The 19869-nt window shown below is 51.0% G+C and overlaps 1 protein-coding gene across 2 annotated transcripts in view; it reads left to right on the top strand.

The window, feature by feature from the left end:
- The window catches only part of LOC141073449 (guanylate-binding protein 3-like), a 57798-nt gene that overhangs the window by 17086 nt on the left and 20843 nt on the right, over positions 1-19869 (top strand). The window contains exon 2 of one of the 2 annotated variants that reach the window (XM_073560673.1): positions 4591-4767. The exons of the other annotated variant lie outside the window; for it this stretch is intronic. Coding sequence (XP_073416774.1) covers positions 4593-4767 — 175 coding nt within the window. The 5' untranslated portion in view covers positions 4591-4592. The remainder of the gene's footprint in view (positions 1-4590; positions 4768-19869) is intronic. 2 annotated transcript variants of the gene reach the window in all.

Below are 19869 nucleotides of genomic sequence, written 5' to 3'. Positions count from 1 at the left end.
CCACCTGAACAGGTTGAACGTTGTCGTCAGCCCTCCCAACCACACCTCCCACCAAAAGAACAGAGGCGTTGGGCCCGGGGGCCTTGGCTGGGGGGTTCTTCGGCCTATTCGGACAGGCGTAAAAGAAGTGACCAGGCCGCTGGCAGTGGTGACACAGGCGACTGTCAGTAGCCGGCCTGTTGTTGGCAACAGGGACAGGGCCTCCGGAGGGACGGCTAGCTGGGGCACTGGGGTTGGTTGCAGGCTTACCCCCTTTCCAGCTGGTGGCGACTGGCCTCCGCGTCTCGGGCTTCCGGTTGGCCTCGTAGTTGTCGGCGATCTGCGCCGCTTTGTCCGCGTTCGTTGGTTCGCGGTCCAGGATGAACTGTCGGACCTCAGCTGGGCAGAGATGCAGGAACTGGTCTTTGATCATCAGGTCCCGTAGCTGCTCAAAGGATTCAACGGACAGTCCATGGATCCACTGGTCAAAGTGGGTCCTGAGTCCTTGCACCACATCACTGTAGCTATCGTGTGGGCCACGTTGGAGGTGTCGGAACTTCTTTCGGTATACCTCAGGTGTCAGCCGATATTTGGCGATCAGCGCCTCCTTTATGGCGCGATAGTCATCATCATGCGCTTGCGGAAGAGAAGCAAACGCCTCCAGAGCTTTGCCTTTTAGCCCTGGGGTCAAGTACCTGGCCCATTGGTCTTCGGGCAGTCAGTACTGTCTGCAGGCTTTCTCAAAGGCTCGCAGAAACGTGTCCAAGTCCCTGTCCTTTTCCATCACGGGAAAATGCTCTGTCCGGGGTTTAGGAGTCTGGACGCTGCTGGGCTCACTGGTTCGGGCTGTGGGGGCATTTCACCCCCGCTGGAGCATCTCCAGCTCATGGGCCCTCTGAGCTTCTGCATGGCGCTCAGCTCTCTCAGCCTGGGCTTGACGCTCACGTTCGGCTCTCTCAGCCTGGGCTTGACGCTCGGCCTGGGCCTCCTGCCGATATTGCCGGATCAGTGTCAGATGACCCTCACTGTCTTCGGCAGGGAGTTCGTCCAAGGCCATTTGCAGATAGGGGCAGAGGCGTATCTAGGCTTTCTGGCACCCGGGGCAAGAATTTGGTTCGGCGCCCCCCCCCCCCAAAAAAAAAAAAAAAAGTAAATATGTGACTTGCACACTTAGCCATGTAGCCATGAGCCGCTCTCCCTAATCCTCTCAATGTTCAGTAAAAAACTGAAAGCAGGATGAGAAGCTCGTTGTCACAAGACTATAACTATGAAAATCGCATATGAGTGAAGTGTCCATGTGATGACTACTGGAACCTGCAGAGCTGAGTCCTGGCATTGCAGCTTCTGAATTCTCAGCTTGCTAATTCTCTTGGATCTCTCTGCAGCATTCGACACTGTGGATCATCAGCTCCTCCTCACTATGCTCCATTCCATTGGCCTCAAGGACACCGTTCTCTCCTGGTTCTCCTCCTATCTCTCCGACCGCTCCTTTACTGTTTCTTTTGCCGGTTCCTCCTCCTCTCACCTTCCCCTTACTGTTGGGGTTCCTCAAGGATCGGTTCTAGGCCCCCTCCTCTTCTCCTTGTACACTGCCCCTATTGGTCAAACAATCAGTAGATTTGGTTTCCAGTACCATCTCTATGCTGATGACACCCAACTATACGCTTCTTCTCCTGACATCACGCCAGCCTTTCTAGAAAACACTGGCGATTGTCTAAACGCTGTGTCTAATATCATGTCCTCACTATATCTGAAACTGAACCTGTCAAAGACTGAACTCCTGGTGTTTCCTCCCGCTACTAATGCACCTATACCCGACATTGCTATTTCTGTGTGTGGTTCCACTATTACTCCCCAGCAACATGCCCGCTGTCTTGGGGTCATACTTGATTCCGAGCTTTCCTTTGCCCCCCACATTCGATCACTGGCTCGCTCTTGTCATCTGCACCTCAAAAACATTTCTAGAATTCGACCTTTTCTTACTTTTGACTCTGCAAAAACTCTTACTGTTTCTCTTATTCATTCTCGTCTCGACTATTGTAACTCTCTTCTAATCGGTCTCCCTCTTACCAAACTCTCCCCTCTCCAATCTGTCTTGAATGCTGCAGTCAGGATCATATTCCTCACCAATCGTTACACCGATGCCTCTACCTTGTGCCAGTCATTACACTGGCTACCCATCCACTCCAGAATTCAGTATAAACTTATTACCCTCACCCACAAAGCCCTCCATGGCTCAGCACCACCCTACATCTCCTCCCTTGTTTCAGTATACCACCCTACCCGGGCCCTCCGTTCTGCTGATGACCTGAGGTTAGTATCCTCAATAGTCAGAACCTCCCACTCCCGTCTCCAAGACTTTACACGTGCCGCGCCAATTCTTTGGAATGCACTTCCCAGGTCAATACGATTAGTCCCCAATCCCCACAATTTTAAGCGTGTCCTGAAAACGCATTTATTCAGACTGGCCTATCGCCTCAACACATTAACCTAACCTATCCCTGTGTGGCACAGCCAAAAGTTTTACCATAACCAGGTTCCCAGCATCATGTTCCCACATGCTTTATGCATCCATTAGCCCTCTGTGTCTGTACTGTTACACACTTAACATTATGGCTGGTCCATACAATCAGAGCAACTGTTACCACCCACCTTTCGTGTCTACCTCTTTCCTCATAGACTGTAAGCTTGCGAGCAGGGCCCTCACTCCTCTTGGTATCTGTTATAATCTACTGTATGTGATTATTGTTATGCTGTAATGTATATTGTCTGTACAAGTCCCCTCTGAAATGTAAAGTGCTGCGGAATATGTCGGCGCTATAAAAATAAAATGTATTATTATTATTATTATTATTATTATTATTCTCACAACTAATGCACTGCACACTTTTAGGATTCTCCCTTGCCGATGTACAGTCATGTCAGCACAAGTATGTGATTTATATACTTCTGGCCACATTCCGACTAGACGTGCCCAGCCTCGCTCCGTTCATTTTCATTGAGTGAGGCCACACATGTCTAGTCAGCATGCGACCGCATGTATGTAAATTACCGGCACGAGAGAATCCTGACAGCGTTCAGTGAGCACTGTGAGAATTCAGAAGTCTGCAGTCATATAGAATGTCTGCAGACTCAGCACAAACCTGGAGAACCCCTGTACTGCTCCTGACAAATAAAAACATGAGAATTAGTATCACTAATAATATTTACATCCAGGTTCCTTATATATGACGTCGTCTCTGCAGTCGTTCTCCTTTTCTTCTTCTTGTCCCGACCCCATGATGAGTTTTCTCATCCACATCTCGTCTCTGCAGACTTCCATCTTCTCCGGTCTTCTGCAGCAAATCTCCACACGACGCCCTTAAAGATAGAAGTGTCATTATAATGCTCCTGAATAAAAATGTCTGCAATATACTGTCGCCTCACGCTATTCCCCTCCCTCCTCATACTGTCTCCTCTAACATTCCACCTGTTCACTATACTGTCTCCTCATATATTTACCCCCTCACTCTCTATACTGTCTGCTCACACATACCCCCGACTCTCCATACTGTGTCTGCACACATCCCATCACCCTCACTCCCCATACTGTGCCCACATACATTCACCCGTTCGCACACCTTACTGTCTGCACCCATCCCCCATACTGCTTCCTCATACATGCCCTCATGCATACATACTCTTCATTTTGTGTCCTCAAATCTCCCCACACACGTTAAATACCATCCCCACTCCAAATCCCCCCATCTCAAATCCACCACACACATTAAGTACCCCCCATCCCCACTCCAAATCCCCCCACACATTAAGTATCCCCCATCCCCACTCAATAATCCCTCGTCCCTACTCCCAAATCCCCCCACACATTAAGTATCCACCATCCCCACTCAATAATCCCTCGTCCCTACTCCCAAATCCCCCCACACATTATGTACCCCCTCTCATTAACCCCCATCCCCACTCATTAACCCCTCCACTCATTAGCCCCCATCCCCACTCATTAACCCCCATTCCCACTAATTAACCCCATCTCCACTCATTAACCCCCATACACATTAACCCCCATCTCCACTCATTAACCCCCCACTTATTAACCCCATCCCCACATTAACCCCCATCTCCACTCATTAACCCCCATCTTCACTCATTATCCCCCCACTCATTAACCCCCATCCCCACATTAACCCCAACACTTTAACCCCCACACTTTAACCCCCATCTCCACTCATTAACCCCCATCCCCACATTAACCCCCATCTCCACTCAATAACCCCCCACTCACTGCACAGTACCGCTCCTCCTGTATATACACACTGCACAGTACCGCTCCTCCTGTATATATACACTGCACAGTACCGCTCCTCCTGTATATATACACTGCACAGTACCGCTCCTCCTGTATATATACACACTGCACAGTACCACTCCTCCTGTATATATACACTGCACAGTACCACTCCTCCTGTATATACACACTGCACAGTACCACTCCTCCTGTATATATACACTGCACAGTACCACTCCTCCTGTATATATACACTGCACAGCACCACTCCTCCTGTATATACACTGCACAGTACCACTCCTCCTCTTTTTTCTTCTCACATTCAGAGATGGATCTTCCAGTTTGTCTGATTGAAAATACAGCAGACGGAAAATTTCAGGTCAATCCTAAAGCCACTGACATCTTGTCCAACATCTCCCAGCCGGTGGTGGTGGTGGCCATTGTGGGCCTGTATCGTACCGGGAAGTCCTACCTGATGAACAAGCTGGCCGGATGTCAGAAAGGTGAGGCAGGTTTGGATGAGTGACAGATAGACAGTTGAACTGGCGAGGACTGGCGACCATACAGGATGGAGGAGTGTGGGAGGAGAGACCTCCGCCGAGTACCCGGGCCGGAACCAAGGGGACCGTCTTCTAGGTTCCTGGGGAATCTGTTTCCAGGGAGCAGAGTTAGGAGATGGACCGCTGATACTGACAGAGCAGTTGGGGGAGGAGTCGAGATAAAAGGGGCGGAGAGGGTCAGACCGAGTGAGTCAGCAGAATGGGAGAGAAGGAGAAAGAGACCTAGTGAGGGTCAGAGAGCAAGAGCCACAAGCAGCAACCAGGGAGGAGGACAGCGACAGGAGGGAGACTCCCGGTGGACCGCAGGGAGACGGCGCCGAGCCTACCGACAACAGAAGACTGCTGCCTCACACCAGCTTGCAGCTGCGGCCTACTCGCAGCTATCTGCGGCCGACGCCGTCTCACTCCAGCTCGCTGCTGCCTGCAGCCGCTGCCACTCCACTCCCGACCGCGGCGGTGACTTATCCTTTGCCGCCCGCAGTCCGTGGAAGGAGTGGGACCTGCGCCGCGGATCCTCCAGTGCAGCCATAAGCTGCGCCTGTGGCTTATCAGCCGTCACTTTTCCCCGCCGCTGCCAGCCCCTGTCAGAGGGTTGCGACCTCCACTCTCCCACTCCCGGGCGGTATTCCGCTGCCTCCGCTAGGGGACATACCGCCAAAGAGCTCTCCGTGGGCCTGTTATGCCCCTGCTTCGCCTGGGCGTCAGAACGCCCGAAGACTACGCCAGATCCTCAGCGGCTGGGCCCAGTGGCTGCGACGCTGACACACCGTTGAACAGGACGCTGAGGGAAGTCAGGACGGATAAGTGACATTTAGTAACTAAGGACCCATAGTCGGCCATTCCGCAACCCCATAGTGACCGGTCTTTGCCGGAGTAGTTGTGTTCTCCCAATCCTTGTTTATGTGTATTTGCTCCCTGTGAGGACAACTACTGTTATTCTGTTTAGGTTGCTTAAAATAGCCTTAATGGCATTTATCTATAAAAGTTACAATTTAAAGTTTTATCTGTCTCGGCACTGCATCCTGCGTACCTGCTATTACCACATTTGGCATAGTCGTCAGGATCAGTCTCCGAGCACAGACAACGAGGGCCCCCGGCCCAGAATTTCTTTGGGGACTATGTTAAGCAGTCTACCCAGGTTCTCCGGTGGCAATACTATGCTGTGGAACTGGATGGAGCGAATGCGTGAGCTATTTAGGATGCATCTGCTGACCCCTGACCTAGAGGCAGAAGTGGCCCTGATGGCGTTGGACAGGGAGGCCCGGGATTCCATAATGTTGAGGCCCCCGGGGCAGCGAAACACCTTCGTCAGGGTGTTACAGATCTTAGAGGAGACCCATGGGGACCCGACCGATGTTTGTGAACTGAGAACTCGGATGTTTAGTCACATGCAGAAAGAGGGGGAAACAGTGACGCAGTATATGAATATTTTGCAGGAACTGTTTGTAGCCATTGAAAGGAAGGATGGAGTCGGCGTGGGGACCGTGGACGTAACATTACGTGACCTTTTAGTGACCGGGCTACGAGACACCCTGACGAGACAGGCTTTGCGAGAGCGGGTGCGAGTGGACCCGCATCTTACCTTTTCAGAGATAGGAAAGGAGGCACGTGTTCGGGAACAGGAGCAAGAGGTGACAGTCCCTGTGGGGATGGCTTGGAGTATCGAAGCACCCGTAAGCACCCTGAGCGAACCCCACTGGGTACAAGAGATGAAGCAAGAGATACAGAGTATTAAAGGCGAATTGACTGAAGCCAAAAAAGAGGCCACAAGGAGTCGGCCAGGGCTGGGCACAGGAGGCATGAACCATCGCGGCCCTCACCAAAGTCGGTTCCCATGACCACCTGCCTGTTATGATTGTGGAGAATTGGGACACTCCGCCCAAGAGTGCCCACGTTGCAGGAGAAACCTGCCCTGCTGGCCAAGAAGATCAGAGGACCCTGAGCTGTGGGGACGCCGCCCGGAGCCAGAGCCCACCACATGGGGTGGTGGAAGTCACGAAGGCCTGGTCGCGCGGTGTCCAGTGGTATGAGCAGAGGTCGAAGGCCGTGCCGTACGATGCCTAGTAGATACGGGGTCGCAAGTAACGACCATGCCAGAGACTTATTTTCGGCAGCATTTTCCCGAAGCAGTGAGACGTCAGTGGGGGTCCGTGATAAAGTAGGTAGCCGCCAACCAGTTACCGGTTCCTGTTGTCGGAGTAGCCTGGATGCAGATTTCGATAAGCGGCAAATCACTCTGCCGCCGGGGAGTGGTCCTGACCCAGGGAGACGCAAACAACAAACATCCGGTTACCCTGGGTATGAACATATTACAAGAGTTCGGCAACCTCCTCCTCAATGAGCCCACGCAAGAGACTCTGAGCCAGTGGGGCTCCTGCACGCCGCAAGGGCAAGTCTTCCAGCAGTTGGTGCGGGAGGCGGGAGTTCTCCAGGATTGCCAGGAAGGCGAGGCACTGGGCAAAGTCATCGCTCCCCTGCTCATACTGCCCCCCAGGCAGACAGTGGTGGCCCTGCCCATTCGGGCCCCTGTGCCTTTGGAGGGCGTGGAGATGCAGGTGGAGCCATGCTACTCAGAACGCCTGCCTCCTGGCGTACTGGTGGCCCGCTCCCTGGCCACTGTGCGGAGAGGGACCGTCCTGGTGTGCTGTGTCAACCTAGAAGACCAAGACATCGTCTTAAGGCCCCGGGTCGAGATGGCCAAGCTGGTGTCCGTTGGAAGAGGTCCTGCCAGCCCCTATGGTCTAATTGAAGGTGCAACCCGAGGACCCACGGGCAGTGACTATTCGAACTCTGCAGACTGCCGAGTCCTCGACTCAGGAAAGGGGCCGAAACATCCTGGAAAGAATGTGGGCTGAACTCTCTGGCCTGGCTCCCGCCCAACTTCTCCAGGTAGAAACACTACTCGGACAGTATCACGGGGTATTCGCTAGCCACGAGGATGATTTTGGATGCACCACAGCCATCACGCACGGAATTCCCACGGCAGGAACGGCCCCCATACGGGAAAGATACAGACAAATCCCTCCACAACTATACCAGGAGGTAAAAACTTTACTGGCCCAAATGCTGCGGAAGGGGGTCATACGAGAGAGCCAGAGCCCCTGGGTGGCTCCCATCATGTTGGTTCGCAAAAAGGATGGCACCCTGCGGTTCAGCGTGGACTATAGAAAGCTGAATGCCTGTACCATCAAAGACTCATACCCATTGCCACGCATAGAAGAATCCCTGTCCGCCTTGGGGAAGGCAAAGTACTTTTCAACTTTAGATCTGGCCAGCAGGTATTGGCAGGTGCCGATGTCGGAAGAAGACAGGGCTAAGACGGCGGTCATCCTTCCCATGGGACTGTTCGAGTTCAATCGAATGCCGTTCGGACTGACCAATGCCCCGGGGACCTTTCAGCGGCTGATGGAGCGGTGTCTGGGGGATCTCAACTTTGAGGCCACGCTGATATATCTGGATGACATAAACATCTATGCCGCCACGTTTGAGGACCACCTGCGGCAGTTGGGGCAGGTGCTCGGACGGCTGCAGAAGTACGGGTTGAAGGTGAAGCCCCAGAAATGCCACCTGTTTTGCACTCAGATTGAATATCTGGGGCATGTCGTCTCTACCGAGGGTGTTAGACCGTCCCTGGAAAAGGTTGCTGCCATCCAGGGATGGCCTACCCCCGAAACGATAAAAGACATACGGGCCTTCCTGTGGGCTGGCCGGATACTACCGTTGTTTCGTAAAGAATTTTGCACGCCAGGCCCGAGCCCTGCAGGACCTGCTAAAGGGGGCTCCTGCCGGGGCGAATGGATGGAAAATCCAGTGGCAACAACCGCAAGAAGAAGCCTTCCAAGACCTTAAGGCTGCGCTCTCGGGTGCCCCGGTGTTAGCCTATGCGGATTTCTCGCAACCGTTCATACTACACACCGACGGGAGCCTCCACGGGCCAGGGGCTGTGTAGTCACAAGTTCAGAATGGCCGGGAGAGAGTGATCGCTTATGGTAGCCGATCACTTCATTAGTCCGACCGTAACCCTGACAATTACAGCTCCTTTAAGCTCGAGCTCCTCGCGGTAGTGTGGGCCATGACGGAGCGGTTCGCAGAGTACATGGCGGGCTCCGAAGTGGTGGTGCGGACCGACAACAACCCGCTGGCCCACTTGGAAAATGCCAAATTGGGAGCTATGGAGCAGCGATGGGTGGCCCGGATGGCCAAGTTTAACTACAAGATCATCTACAAAAGAGGAGCAGAAAATGTGCACGCGGATGCCCTCTCCAGGATCCGGCAAACAACGCCAGGGAAAAATTGAGACGACGATTTGGAAGGAGAAGAGACACCGTATGCCCTCACCGCCACCATGCTCACAGCTGCCACGCAAGAAGGACCCCTAAGGGGTATGCTGGAGCAGTCACGTGACAGATGGATCCAACAGCAGCAAGAAGATGAAGAAATTGGGCTCCTACGCCGATGGGTTACCACCGGCAGACTACCCACCGACGCCCAGAGACAGACTTCGTCTCAGGATATATTGCTGATGCTATGCCAATGGGACTATTGTATCGTAAGGCGGTGTTACGGGCAACGTCTGCAACAACTTGGGTGGTAGTCGTGCCCAGAGCCCAACTCAGTGAACTGGCACGGGAAGCCCACGAAAAGGAGGCTCATTTCGGAGTTCAAAAGACCTTGGAATGATTGCAGCAGATAGTTTACCATCTGCGCTTGCACGCTGCTGTGGAAGAAACCTGCCGGGCCTGCCGCCTATGCAAGCTAGCTAAACCACTCACACAACGGACCCTGGTGCAAACGATAGTGACATCCGCACCCCTCGAGCTCTTGACGGTGGACTATGTGACCATTGGCCCTGCATACCAGGGGTATGAACATTGTCTCGTCATGGTGGATTACTTCACCAAATTTGCCGTGGTAACCCCCACCTGAGATCAAACTGCGGAGTCAGCCGCCTATGCAATCTGCAAGAACTTTATCCAAGTGTATGGCTGCCCTCGATGGATACATTCAGATCAGGGAGCATGCTTCCTGGGGAAAGTCATGGAGGAGCTACATCGTCTCTATGGGATCAATAAATCTCAGAACACACAATACCATCCACAGGGAAACGGGGCCTGCGAACGCTTAAATCGGACGCTAATTCAAATGTTGCGTACCCTGGAGAGTGACCGGAAGACCCGCTGGCCTGAGTATGTCCCTGAACTAGTGTGGGTCTATAACAAACGGGTGCACCGAGATACCGGCTATACCCCCTACTCACTGCTATTCGGGCGAGAAGGCAAAAGGGATCACGGAGGTAGAACTAAACCCGGTGGAACCCCAACCCTGGTCTGGGGTGTAATCATGGGTCCGAAACCACCGACACCGGCTACAGACCCTTCACTGCATCGTCCAGACAAAACTCCAGGACCTAGAGCACCCAGGGGGGACTCTGCCTCCACCCACCAACTTCCAGACTGGGGATCGAGTACTCGTACTAGACCAGCGCCCCAGAACAAGCTAGAATCACGGTGGGAAGAGAATCCTTACCAAGTATTGTGCCGAATAAGCCGCGATGGGCCTGTGTACGAGATACGACCTGAACAGGACGGGGCACTTCCCACTCGTACTATGCACCATAATATGTTGCGGCTCTGTACATCCAACGATCCTGTGCAACCCGAACCCACTCCTCAGGCCCCCGAACCACTGCCCACGGTCTGGGACCTAGATAACGAAGAAGATAGCCCAGCGGTGCAAGCGGGTCATCCAAGGAACAATATCTCAGCAAGTCACGCCAGCCCACCAGAATCGGCCAGTCCACCACCGGCCACCACCCCAGAAAACTCCACCACAGTCGAACCAAGACGCTCCGAGCAGTCAACAGCTGGCAGACCCCCCAAACGCTACGAACAGGATCAGTTCATATGGCAACAAGAACTTTTGTCTCAAAAGGCCAACCAGAGCCTACCAATACCCTCGCCCGAGGACTGGCGACCATACAGGATGGAGGAGTGTGGGAGGAGAGACCTCCGCCAAGTACCTGGGCCGGAACCAAGGGGACCGTCTTCTAGGTTCCTGGGGGATCTGTTTCCAGGGAGCAGAGTTAGGGGATGGACCACTGAGACTGACAGGGCAGTTGGGGGATGAGTTCAGATAAAAGGGGCGGAGAGGGCCAGACTGAGTGAGTCAGCAGAACGGGAGAGAAGGAGAAGGAGACCTGGTGAGGGCCAGAGAGCGAGAGCCATGAGCAGCAACCAGGGAGCAGCAGGGAGACGGCGCCGAGCCTACTGACAACAGAAGACTGCTGCCTCACGCCAGCTTGCGGCTGTGGCCTACTCGCAACTATCTGCGGCCGACGCCGCCTCACTCCAGCTCGCTGCTGTGGCCTCCTCGCTGCTGCCTGCAGCCACTGCCACTCCACTCCCAACCGCGGCGGTGACTTTTATCCTTTGCCACCCGCAGCCTCCACCACCCCGCTCCAGTCTGTGGTAGGAGTGGGACCTGCGCCCGCCGCGGATCCTCCAGTGCAGCCGCAGCCACTTTTCCCCGCCGCTGCCAGCCCCTGTCAGGGGTTGCGGCCTCCACTCTCCCACTCCCGGGCGGTATTCCGCTGCCTCCACTGGGGGACATTCCTGTGACGGGGTATACGACAGAGCAAGAAGGGACAACAGGCCGAGGGACGATCCAACGAGATTTATTAAGGCAGGGAGCATACAACATCAAATATCCATAATGTCCTTGGAGTCCATGAGAAGTCCACAATAAGTCAATGGAAACAAATCCGGGCACCTCACGATAGTCCTTGTGCCAGATGCGATAACAATAATCCTTGCAATAGTCCACAGGATTCCACACAATCCCACGGACGTCACGACCTGGCCTCAACTCAGTTCGTGACTCCTTCCACATCCGCACTCAAATCACAACTGATCTTAAAACAAGAATGTATTGTCAGGGCTCCTGGGATCAGCCCATCTAAAGGGGGGTAGGGGTCACACCTACTATTCAATGGTTTGGTCCATCAGAGGATTCTAGAAATGTAAGGGCTCTACTGAGTCTACAGCATGTGTATTGTAGGTTATCTTCTGCTTAGGAAACAATAGCCAAAGTTCCACTAGCTGTTGACACAAGCCTAAATTAGATTATGGTCCAGGTACATCACAAGACATTGCAAAGTATTGGGGGAAGGAGACATGGTTATGGTACAGGTACATCACAAGACATTGCAAAGTATTGGGGAAAGGAGACATGGTTAATTTACAGCAAATACAACCAGAGAAAAGTTAAATGACATATTATACAAAATACAGGACAGGGCAAAACTACAAATAATGACAATCCCTTCCCCTCCCAATTTGTGTACGTACTAGGGACCTCTACAGGTTGCTTATTATGTACACACACAGGCATGGCTGACCAGACTCAGGGCTCCTCCTGCCTGCACAGTCCATCTGCATTTTAGTGTTGGCTGCCTCTTCTATACTGTATGGTAAAGTTATAGGGCTGCAGAGCCAGGCTCCATCGTAGTAAGCGTCCATTGTCCCCAGAGACTAGGTTCAGCCAGGTGAGGGAATTGTGATCAGTAATGACAGAGAATTCTCGTCCATACAGATATGGCCTTAGTTTCCTAAGGGCCCACACTACAGCCAGACATTCTTTTTCAACAGTTGCATAGGCCACTTCTCGGTCCAGCAGTTTCCTGCTAAGGTTGGCGATGGGGTGTTCGTCCCCAGCTGCATTCACCTGGCTGAGGACAGCTCCCAGTCCATAAGCAGAGGCGTCTGTCTGCACAATAAATCTCCTCTTGTAATCTGGAGCAGCCAGAACAGGGTCGCAGACCAGGGCGTCCTTCAGCCGGTTAAAAGCCTCATCAAAGGCTGGAGTCCAGATCACCAGCCGGGGCATCGTTTTCTTGGTCAGGTCGGTAAGAGGCTTGGCCACAGTGCGGCTGTGACGGCAGTTCTGGTGGCCTCGTTTCCATGGATGGGTTGTACACGTCCACATTAGCTGCTCTCTTGGCTTGACTTCTGGTTACCGCACCAACAAAGTGGCAATGAAGATTTCCCACATCATTTCCTAGAAGAACGTCTGCAGGGAGGCCGCTCATCACACCGACCACGCATTGTTTTGCCCCAAAGCCATAATCCAGGGTCACACTCGCTCTTGGAATATATCTCTGGGTACCTCCAGCCAATTCAATGGCAATTCCTGGTCACTTTTGAATTGCTTCTTGTTGAATTACTCGGGGATCGGCTATGGTGAGAAAATCCCCAGTGTCACGGAAGCCAACAACTTTTTGGCCATCCAGCAAGACCTCCTGTAGATGTTTGTGCTGAAGATCAGAAGAACAGTTGGCTGGGGCTCGCACCCCATAGACTCCGGGTAGGGGAGCCAGGATATCAGAGTCACTTGGCAAGTCATCAGGGACTGAATCCAGCTCTTCTCCTGGTGAGGGTGTCTGTAGATAATGAACAGGCAAAGGCGGTCTGTAGCTGTCCTGCCTCCGAACACCTGGACATTGGAATTGCAGATGCCCAGGCTGCCCACATCTATAATATCTGCGCTCTGGGATTCTTCCTCCACGTCGTAGTCCCGAAGGTGGAGCAGGAGTAATGCGAGGCACAGTCACACGAAGGTCACCATGAGTTCATGGTCTAGTGGGATGGTGAATATTGGAGGCCGAAGGACCAGGGGCCGCCAGCGTTGGGGGGCTGGTAGTTTTTTTCTCACTGAGTAGTAGTTTTTTCCACTGAGGCTTGATGGTGAGAGCCTCATCAGCTAGAGCTGCAGCTTCCTCCACAGTGGTTGGTGTCCTTTCACGCACCCATTCCCAGATCTCAGCGGGGCACTTGAAGTAAAATTGCTCTTCTAGATGACTTGGAGGAAGGTCTCCCAAGTTAAGGCCACCACTCCCTCCAGCCAGCGATGACATATTTGTTTGAGTCTGTGGGCATACATCTTGAAGGACACTTCCTCATCACAGGCTAAAGTACGGAACTGGGTCCTGTAAGTGTCTGGGGTCACAGCATAATGTTCTAGAATAGTCTGTTTAATCTCCGCATGCTCACAGTTCCACCGAGGGTCCATAACTCTATAGGCTGCGGCAGCTCCACCCTCTAAGAGCCCCACCAGATGTCGGACTCGCTCCCTTTCCGGGACTTCCATTAATCGACACTGATGCTCAAAGTCCTGGAAGAAGCCCTCAATGTCACCTGAAGCCTCATTAAACGGCTTGAAGTCTTTGCGGGACACTCTAGGGAGTTCCCTCATGGTGGGTGCTGGGGTTACAGTCTGTCTGGAGCTTCTAGCTGCTTCCACAGCGAGCTGCCTCTCCAGCAATGCCCTCTCTTGAGCTCTATGAATGGCCTCCCTCTTATCTTCTATGGTAGCATCTTCTCCCAGCAATGCCATCTGCCTTTCCAGCAATGCCCTCTCCTTAGCTCCGCACATGACCTCCCTCTTATCTTCTATGGTAGCCTCTTCTCCCAGCAATGCCAACTCCTCCTCGTACCACACAACCCACTGACTTTTTTGGGTATTTACCTCCGGCTGCAGTCTTTCCTCCGTTTGCTGTGGGGATCCTTCCTCAGCGTCATCTTGCAGGCGAACTCCTTCCAAAGCCTCAATCAGCTGCTCCTTGGAGAGTCCCTTGTAGCTGACTCCCAGTTCACGGGCCTTTGTTTGTAGGTTCACCGCAGTCCAGTTCTTGTACTCTGCGGTGCTGGTTCCATATGTTGATGGGCCGTTGTCCTCCATTCCTTCTTCTCTGATCCCACTGCTGCCACCAGTTTGTGACGGGGTATACGACAGAGCAAGAAGGTACAACAGGCCGAGGGACGATCCAACGAGATTTATTAAGGCAGGGAGCATACAACATCAAATATCCATAATGTCCTTGGAGTCCATGAGAAGTCCACAATAAGTCCACACAATGGAAACAAATCTGGGCACCTCACGATAGTCCTTGTGCAGATGCGATAACAATAATCCTTGCAATAGTCCACAGGATTCCACACAATCCCACTGACGTCACGAGCTGGCCTCAACTCAGTTCGTGACTCCTTCCCAATCTGCACTCAAATCACAACTGATCTTAAAACAAGAATGTATTGTCAAGGCTCCTGGGATCAGCCCATCTGAAGGGGGGTAGGTGTTGTGAGTTCATTTTTCCCTTCACCATTGAGGTCTGATGAACTCCCTCCTCTGGTGAAGGAAGGTAGTGAGGCTGATTACCAAACACATGGGCAGCTAGATGATGACTGGGTGGCTGGAATTGAGGACTGGATATAAGGCTGCCGACGCCCTTCTTCCTGGCTGGTGATTTTCCTGCTGGATTCTTGGAGACCAGTCTGATTCCTGCATCTCAAAGCTAAGATTTTCTGCTCTGCTTTGTACTCTTCTGTTTTGTTTTTGTTTTGCCTTGTTTTTTGGGAGTTCTGCCATCCCCGGCCGGGGGTGAGCTGAATTCCATTTTTGTCTCTGATCTGTTGATCTTTTGCTCTGTCTTCAGAATATACCTGAGTGCTGATATAGTCTTTTGAAGCCTAGCGACTTCAGGGCCTGTTTTTCCTATCAGTCGGTTGGCCCATTTTGATAGGATTTTTGCAGATGGCAGACAGCAGCTTTCCTATCCTGTCCTATGTAGTTAGCTTGGGCCCCATCATTTGCTCAACCTATCTTTCTATCTGTGTTAGTGTTTTCATCTTGCTTCACCGTCATTATATGTTGGGGGCTGCCTATTGCTTTGGGGTCTGCTCTGGGGCAGTTTAGTTTTTCCCCTTTCTGTCTTTAGGCTATATAGTTCTCCGGCTGTGATCGAGAGGTCTAGGGCACTGTAGGAACCCCCCACGGCTACTGCTAGTTGTTGTGGATAGGTTCAGGGGTCTGCAATCCGATAGCTGCCAACCTCTCTGGTTTTTCTGGACTTAGCTGGTATTTTGTTTTTTCCTCCTTCGGTGACTAATCATAACAGAATCACCAGCCATACCGCAGATCCTAGGGTACTCAATAGCAGGAGAGAATTGTAAAAAAAAAAAGTGTCAGAATTTTTTTTTTTTTTTTTGTGCATATTTTTTCCTCTATATCTCTGAGGCCGTAGGGGGAATTTTTCTCTCAATGGAGATGAAGCAATTGTCTGATCGTGTGGAGCAGCTCACTGCTGAAGTGTGGGGAATTTCCGCCTATCTTGCTCATTCACATGCTGCTGAACCAAAGATTCCTACTCCTGATGTATTTTTGGGGGATCGGTCTAAATTCTTGAATTTCAAAAAAAATTGTAAATTATTTTTTGCCTTGAAGCCTAACTCGTCAGGGAACTCCGCGCAGCAGGTTAAAATTGTCATCTCTTTGATGCGCGGCGATCCCCAGGATTGGGCGTTTTCTTTGAAACCTGATGATCCTATTCTGAATAATGTGAACGCATTTTTTCAAGCCTTGGGGTTGTTGGATGATGAACCTAATGCGATTGATCAGGCTGAAAAGTCCCTGTTGGCATTAAGCCAGGGTCGGGATTCGGCAGAGTTGTACTGTCAAAAATTCCGAAAGTGGGCGGTCCTTACTACCTGGAATGATGGTGCCTTGGCAGCCCTCTTTCGGAAGGGTTTGTCAGAAACCGTAAAAGATACTATGGTGGGATCTCCTGTTCCCTCTGGTCTTGACGATTCTATGTCATTAGCCATTCAGGTGGATCGGCGTTTACGTGAACGCAAAACTACACAAGAGATGTTGCCACCTGTTGAACAAATGTCTGAACCTATGCAATGTGATAGAGTTTTGTCTAGGGCGCAACGTCAGGAGTTCAGAAGGCGTAATAAGCTGTGTTTTTTTTGTGGAGATGCCTTGCATATTATTTCTGTCTGCCCTAAACGAGAGAAACGTTTTGCACACACGTTTTCTGTGGGTGGTGTTCAACCTAAGTTTCTTCTGGCAATTACTCTGATCTGCTCCCTGTCCACATTTTCCGCCAAGGCTTTTGTGGATTCAGGAGCAGCTCTTAACCTGATGGACTTGGATTTTGCTAAACGTTGTGGATTTCCTATGACACCTCTGCGGACGCCTATCCCTTTGAGGGGTATTGATGCTACTCCTTTGGCGAAGAATAAACCTCAGTTTTGGACCCAGGTGGTAATGCGGGTCGCCCCAGACCATCAAGAAAATTGCAGATTTTTGGTGTTGCATAATTTGCATGATACCATTGTTCTGGGGTTTCCGTGGTTGCAAATTCATAATCCAGTTCTGGATTGGAAATCTTTGTCTGTGGTGAGTTGGGGTTGTTGGTGTGCCCTTAGTGATGCTCCTGTTTTCTCCACCTCTCCCCAGTCGCATGATGTTCCTGACTATTTGGCTGACTTTTATGATGTATTTAGTGAGAATGAGTCTGCGTCTTTGCCTCCTCATAGGAGTTATGACTGTGCAATTGAGCTGAACCCGGGGTGTAAATTTCCCAAGGGTCGGCTTTTCAATTTATCTGTACCCGAGCACGAGGCTATGCGATCCTATATTAAGGAGGCATTGGAGAAGGGTCATATTAGACCATCCTCTTCACCCTTAGGTGCTGGGTTTTTTTTCGTGGCTAAAAAGGATGGTTCATTAAGACCTTGTATTGACTATCGTGCCCTCAACAAAATTACTGTTAAATATCAGTATCCGTTACCCCTGATTTCTGATCTATTCTCCAGAGTTAAAGGTGCTTCCTGGTTTAGGAAGCTTGACATCAGGGGGGCGTATAATCTTATTCGCATTAAGCATGGGGATGAATGGAAGACGGCGTTTAATACTCCGGAGGGACATTTTGAGTACCTGGTGATGCCTTTTGGGCTCACTAATGCCCCTTCTGTCTTGCAGTGCTTCATGAACGATATATTCCGAGACTTTGTGGATACATTTTTGATTATCTATCTGGATGATATTTTGATCTTCTCCAAGAATTGGGACTCTCATGTGGAACATGTTCGGACTGTGTTTCGGATTTTGAGGGAGAATTCCCTGTATGTGAAGGGATTGAAATGCCTTTTTGGGGTACAGAGGATTTCATTTTTGGGATTTATTTTGTCTCCGTCAACTATTGAAATGGACCCGGCCAAGGTACAGGCCATTTATGATTGGGTTCAGCCCACTTCTTTGAAGGCCCTCCAGAAGTTTTTGGGTTTTGCTAATTTTTATCGGAAATTTATAGCTAATTTTTCTGGTATTGCCAAGCCATTGACGGATTTGACTAGGAAGGGTGCTGATGTGCTGAATTGGTCTCCGGAGGCTGTTTCTCCCTTTCAGGAGCTGAAGCGAAGATTCACTTCTGCTCCGGTTTTGCGGCAACCTGATATCTCACTCCCGTTTCAGGTGGAGGTGGACGCTTCTGAGATTGGTGCAGGAGCGGTGTTGTCCCAAAAAGATCCTGTGACATCTAAAATGAATTCTTGTGCTTTCTTTTCCCGAAAGTTCTCCCCATCCGAACGTAACTATGATGTGGGGAATTCGGGAACTGTTGGCCATGAAATGGGCATTTGAGGAGTGGAGATATTGGTTGGAGGGAGCCAAACACCAAGTTGTGGTCCTTACTGACCACAAGAATTTGATTTACCTGGAGTCGGCCAAGCGCTTGAATCCTAGACAAGCTAGGTGGGCCTTGTTTTTCTCACGTTTTGATTTTGTGGTCTCTTTTCTTCCGGGCACTAAGAATGTCAAGGCAGACGCCCTCTCTAGAAGTTTCCTTGCTGATTCTCCTGTTGTGACTAAGCCTGCTACCATCTTAGGCGAGGGGGTAGTTCTTTCTGCCATCTCGCCCGATTTGAGACGTGCTCTGGAAGCGTTTCAGGAGGACAATCCTAAGCGTTGTCCCAGTGGAAAGTTGTATGTTCCTGACCAGTGGAGGAAGAGAGTGATGTCTGAAGTTCATTGCTCTGCATTGGCTGGTCATCCAGGTATTTTTGGTACTAGAGATCTGGTGAGTCGGTCTTTTTGGTGGCCCGCCTTGTCTCATGATGTCAGGAATTTTGTGCAGTCCTGTGGGACTTGCTCCCGGTCTAAACCTTGTTCTCGCTCTAGTGGCTTGTTGATGCCTTTGCCGGTGCCCAGGAGGCCATGGACCCATATTTCAATGGATTTTATCTCTGATATGCCTGTCTCTCAGAGAATGACTGTTATTTGGGTGATTTGTGATAGATTCTCTAAGATGGTCCATCTTGTACCACTCCCTAAGTTGCCATCTTCCTCTGAGTTGGTGCCCTTGTTTTTGCAACAGGTGGTTCGCTTGCACGGGATTCCTGAGAACATTGTATCTGACAGAGGAGTTCAGTTTGTGTCTAGATTTTGGAGGACTTTCTGTTCCAAGCTGGGAATTCAGTTGTCCTTCTCCTCTGCTTTTCACCCTCAGACCAATGGGCAGACGGAGAGAACAAACCAGACTTTGGAGTCGTATTTGAGATGTTTTATTTCTGCTGATCAGGATGATTGGGTTTCATTTTTGCCCTTGGCCGAATTTGCTTTAAATAATAGAGCTAGTTCTGCCACTTTGATGTCACCTTTTTTTGTAACTTTGGTTTTCACCCTCGATTTTCTTCAGGGCAGGTGGACCCTTCTGCCTGCCCAGTTGTTGACACTGTGGTGGAGAGAATGCACCAGATCTGGGACCAAGTAGTGGATTAGTTGTCTCTCTCCCAGGAAAAGGCCCAGCGGTTTTCCAACCGGCGTAGGACCGTTGGTCCCCAGTTTAAGGTGGGTGATATGGTTTGGTTGTCATAAAAAAATATCGCTATGAAGGTGGCTTCTCCTAAGTTTAAGCCTAGATTTATTGGACCTTACAAGATTTTGGAGATTATTAATCTGGTCTCTTTTCGGTTGGCTCTTCCTGTCACATTTAAAATTCATAATGTGTTTCATAAGTCCTTGTTGAAGAGGTTTGTTGAACCAGTAGTTCCTGTGGTGGCACCTCCTGACCCTATATTGGTTGAAGGTAACATGGAATATGAGGTAGAGAAGATACTGGATTCCCGTCTGGCTAGACGGAGACTCCAGTATTTGGTTAAGTGGAAAGGTTATGGTCAGGAGGATAATTCCTGGGTCTCTGCCTCT

Source organism: Dendrobates tinctorius, unplaced genomic scaffold (genome assembly GCF_039654945.1).
Source record: "Dendrobates tinctorius isolate UK_male_01 unplaced genomic scaffold, ASM3965494v1 ptg000301l, whole genome shotgun sequence".
In the NCBI taxonomy this organism is placed as follows: domain Eukaryota; kingdom Metazoa; phylum Chordata; class Amphibia; order Anura; family Dendrobatidae; genus Dendrobates; species Dendrobates tinctorius.
The sequence above is the reverse complement of the archived record's forward strand: the minus strand, read 5'-3'. Positions and strand labels throughout refer to the sequence as shown.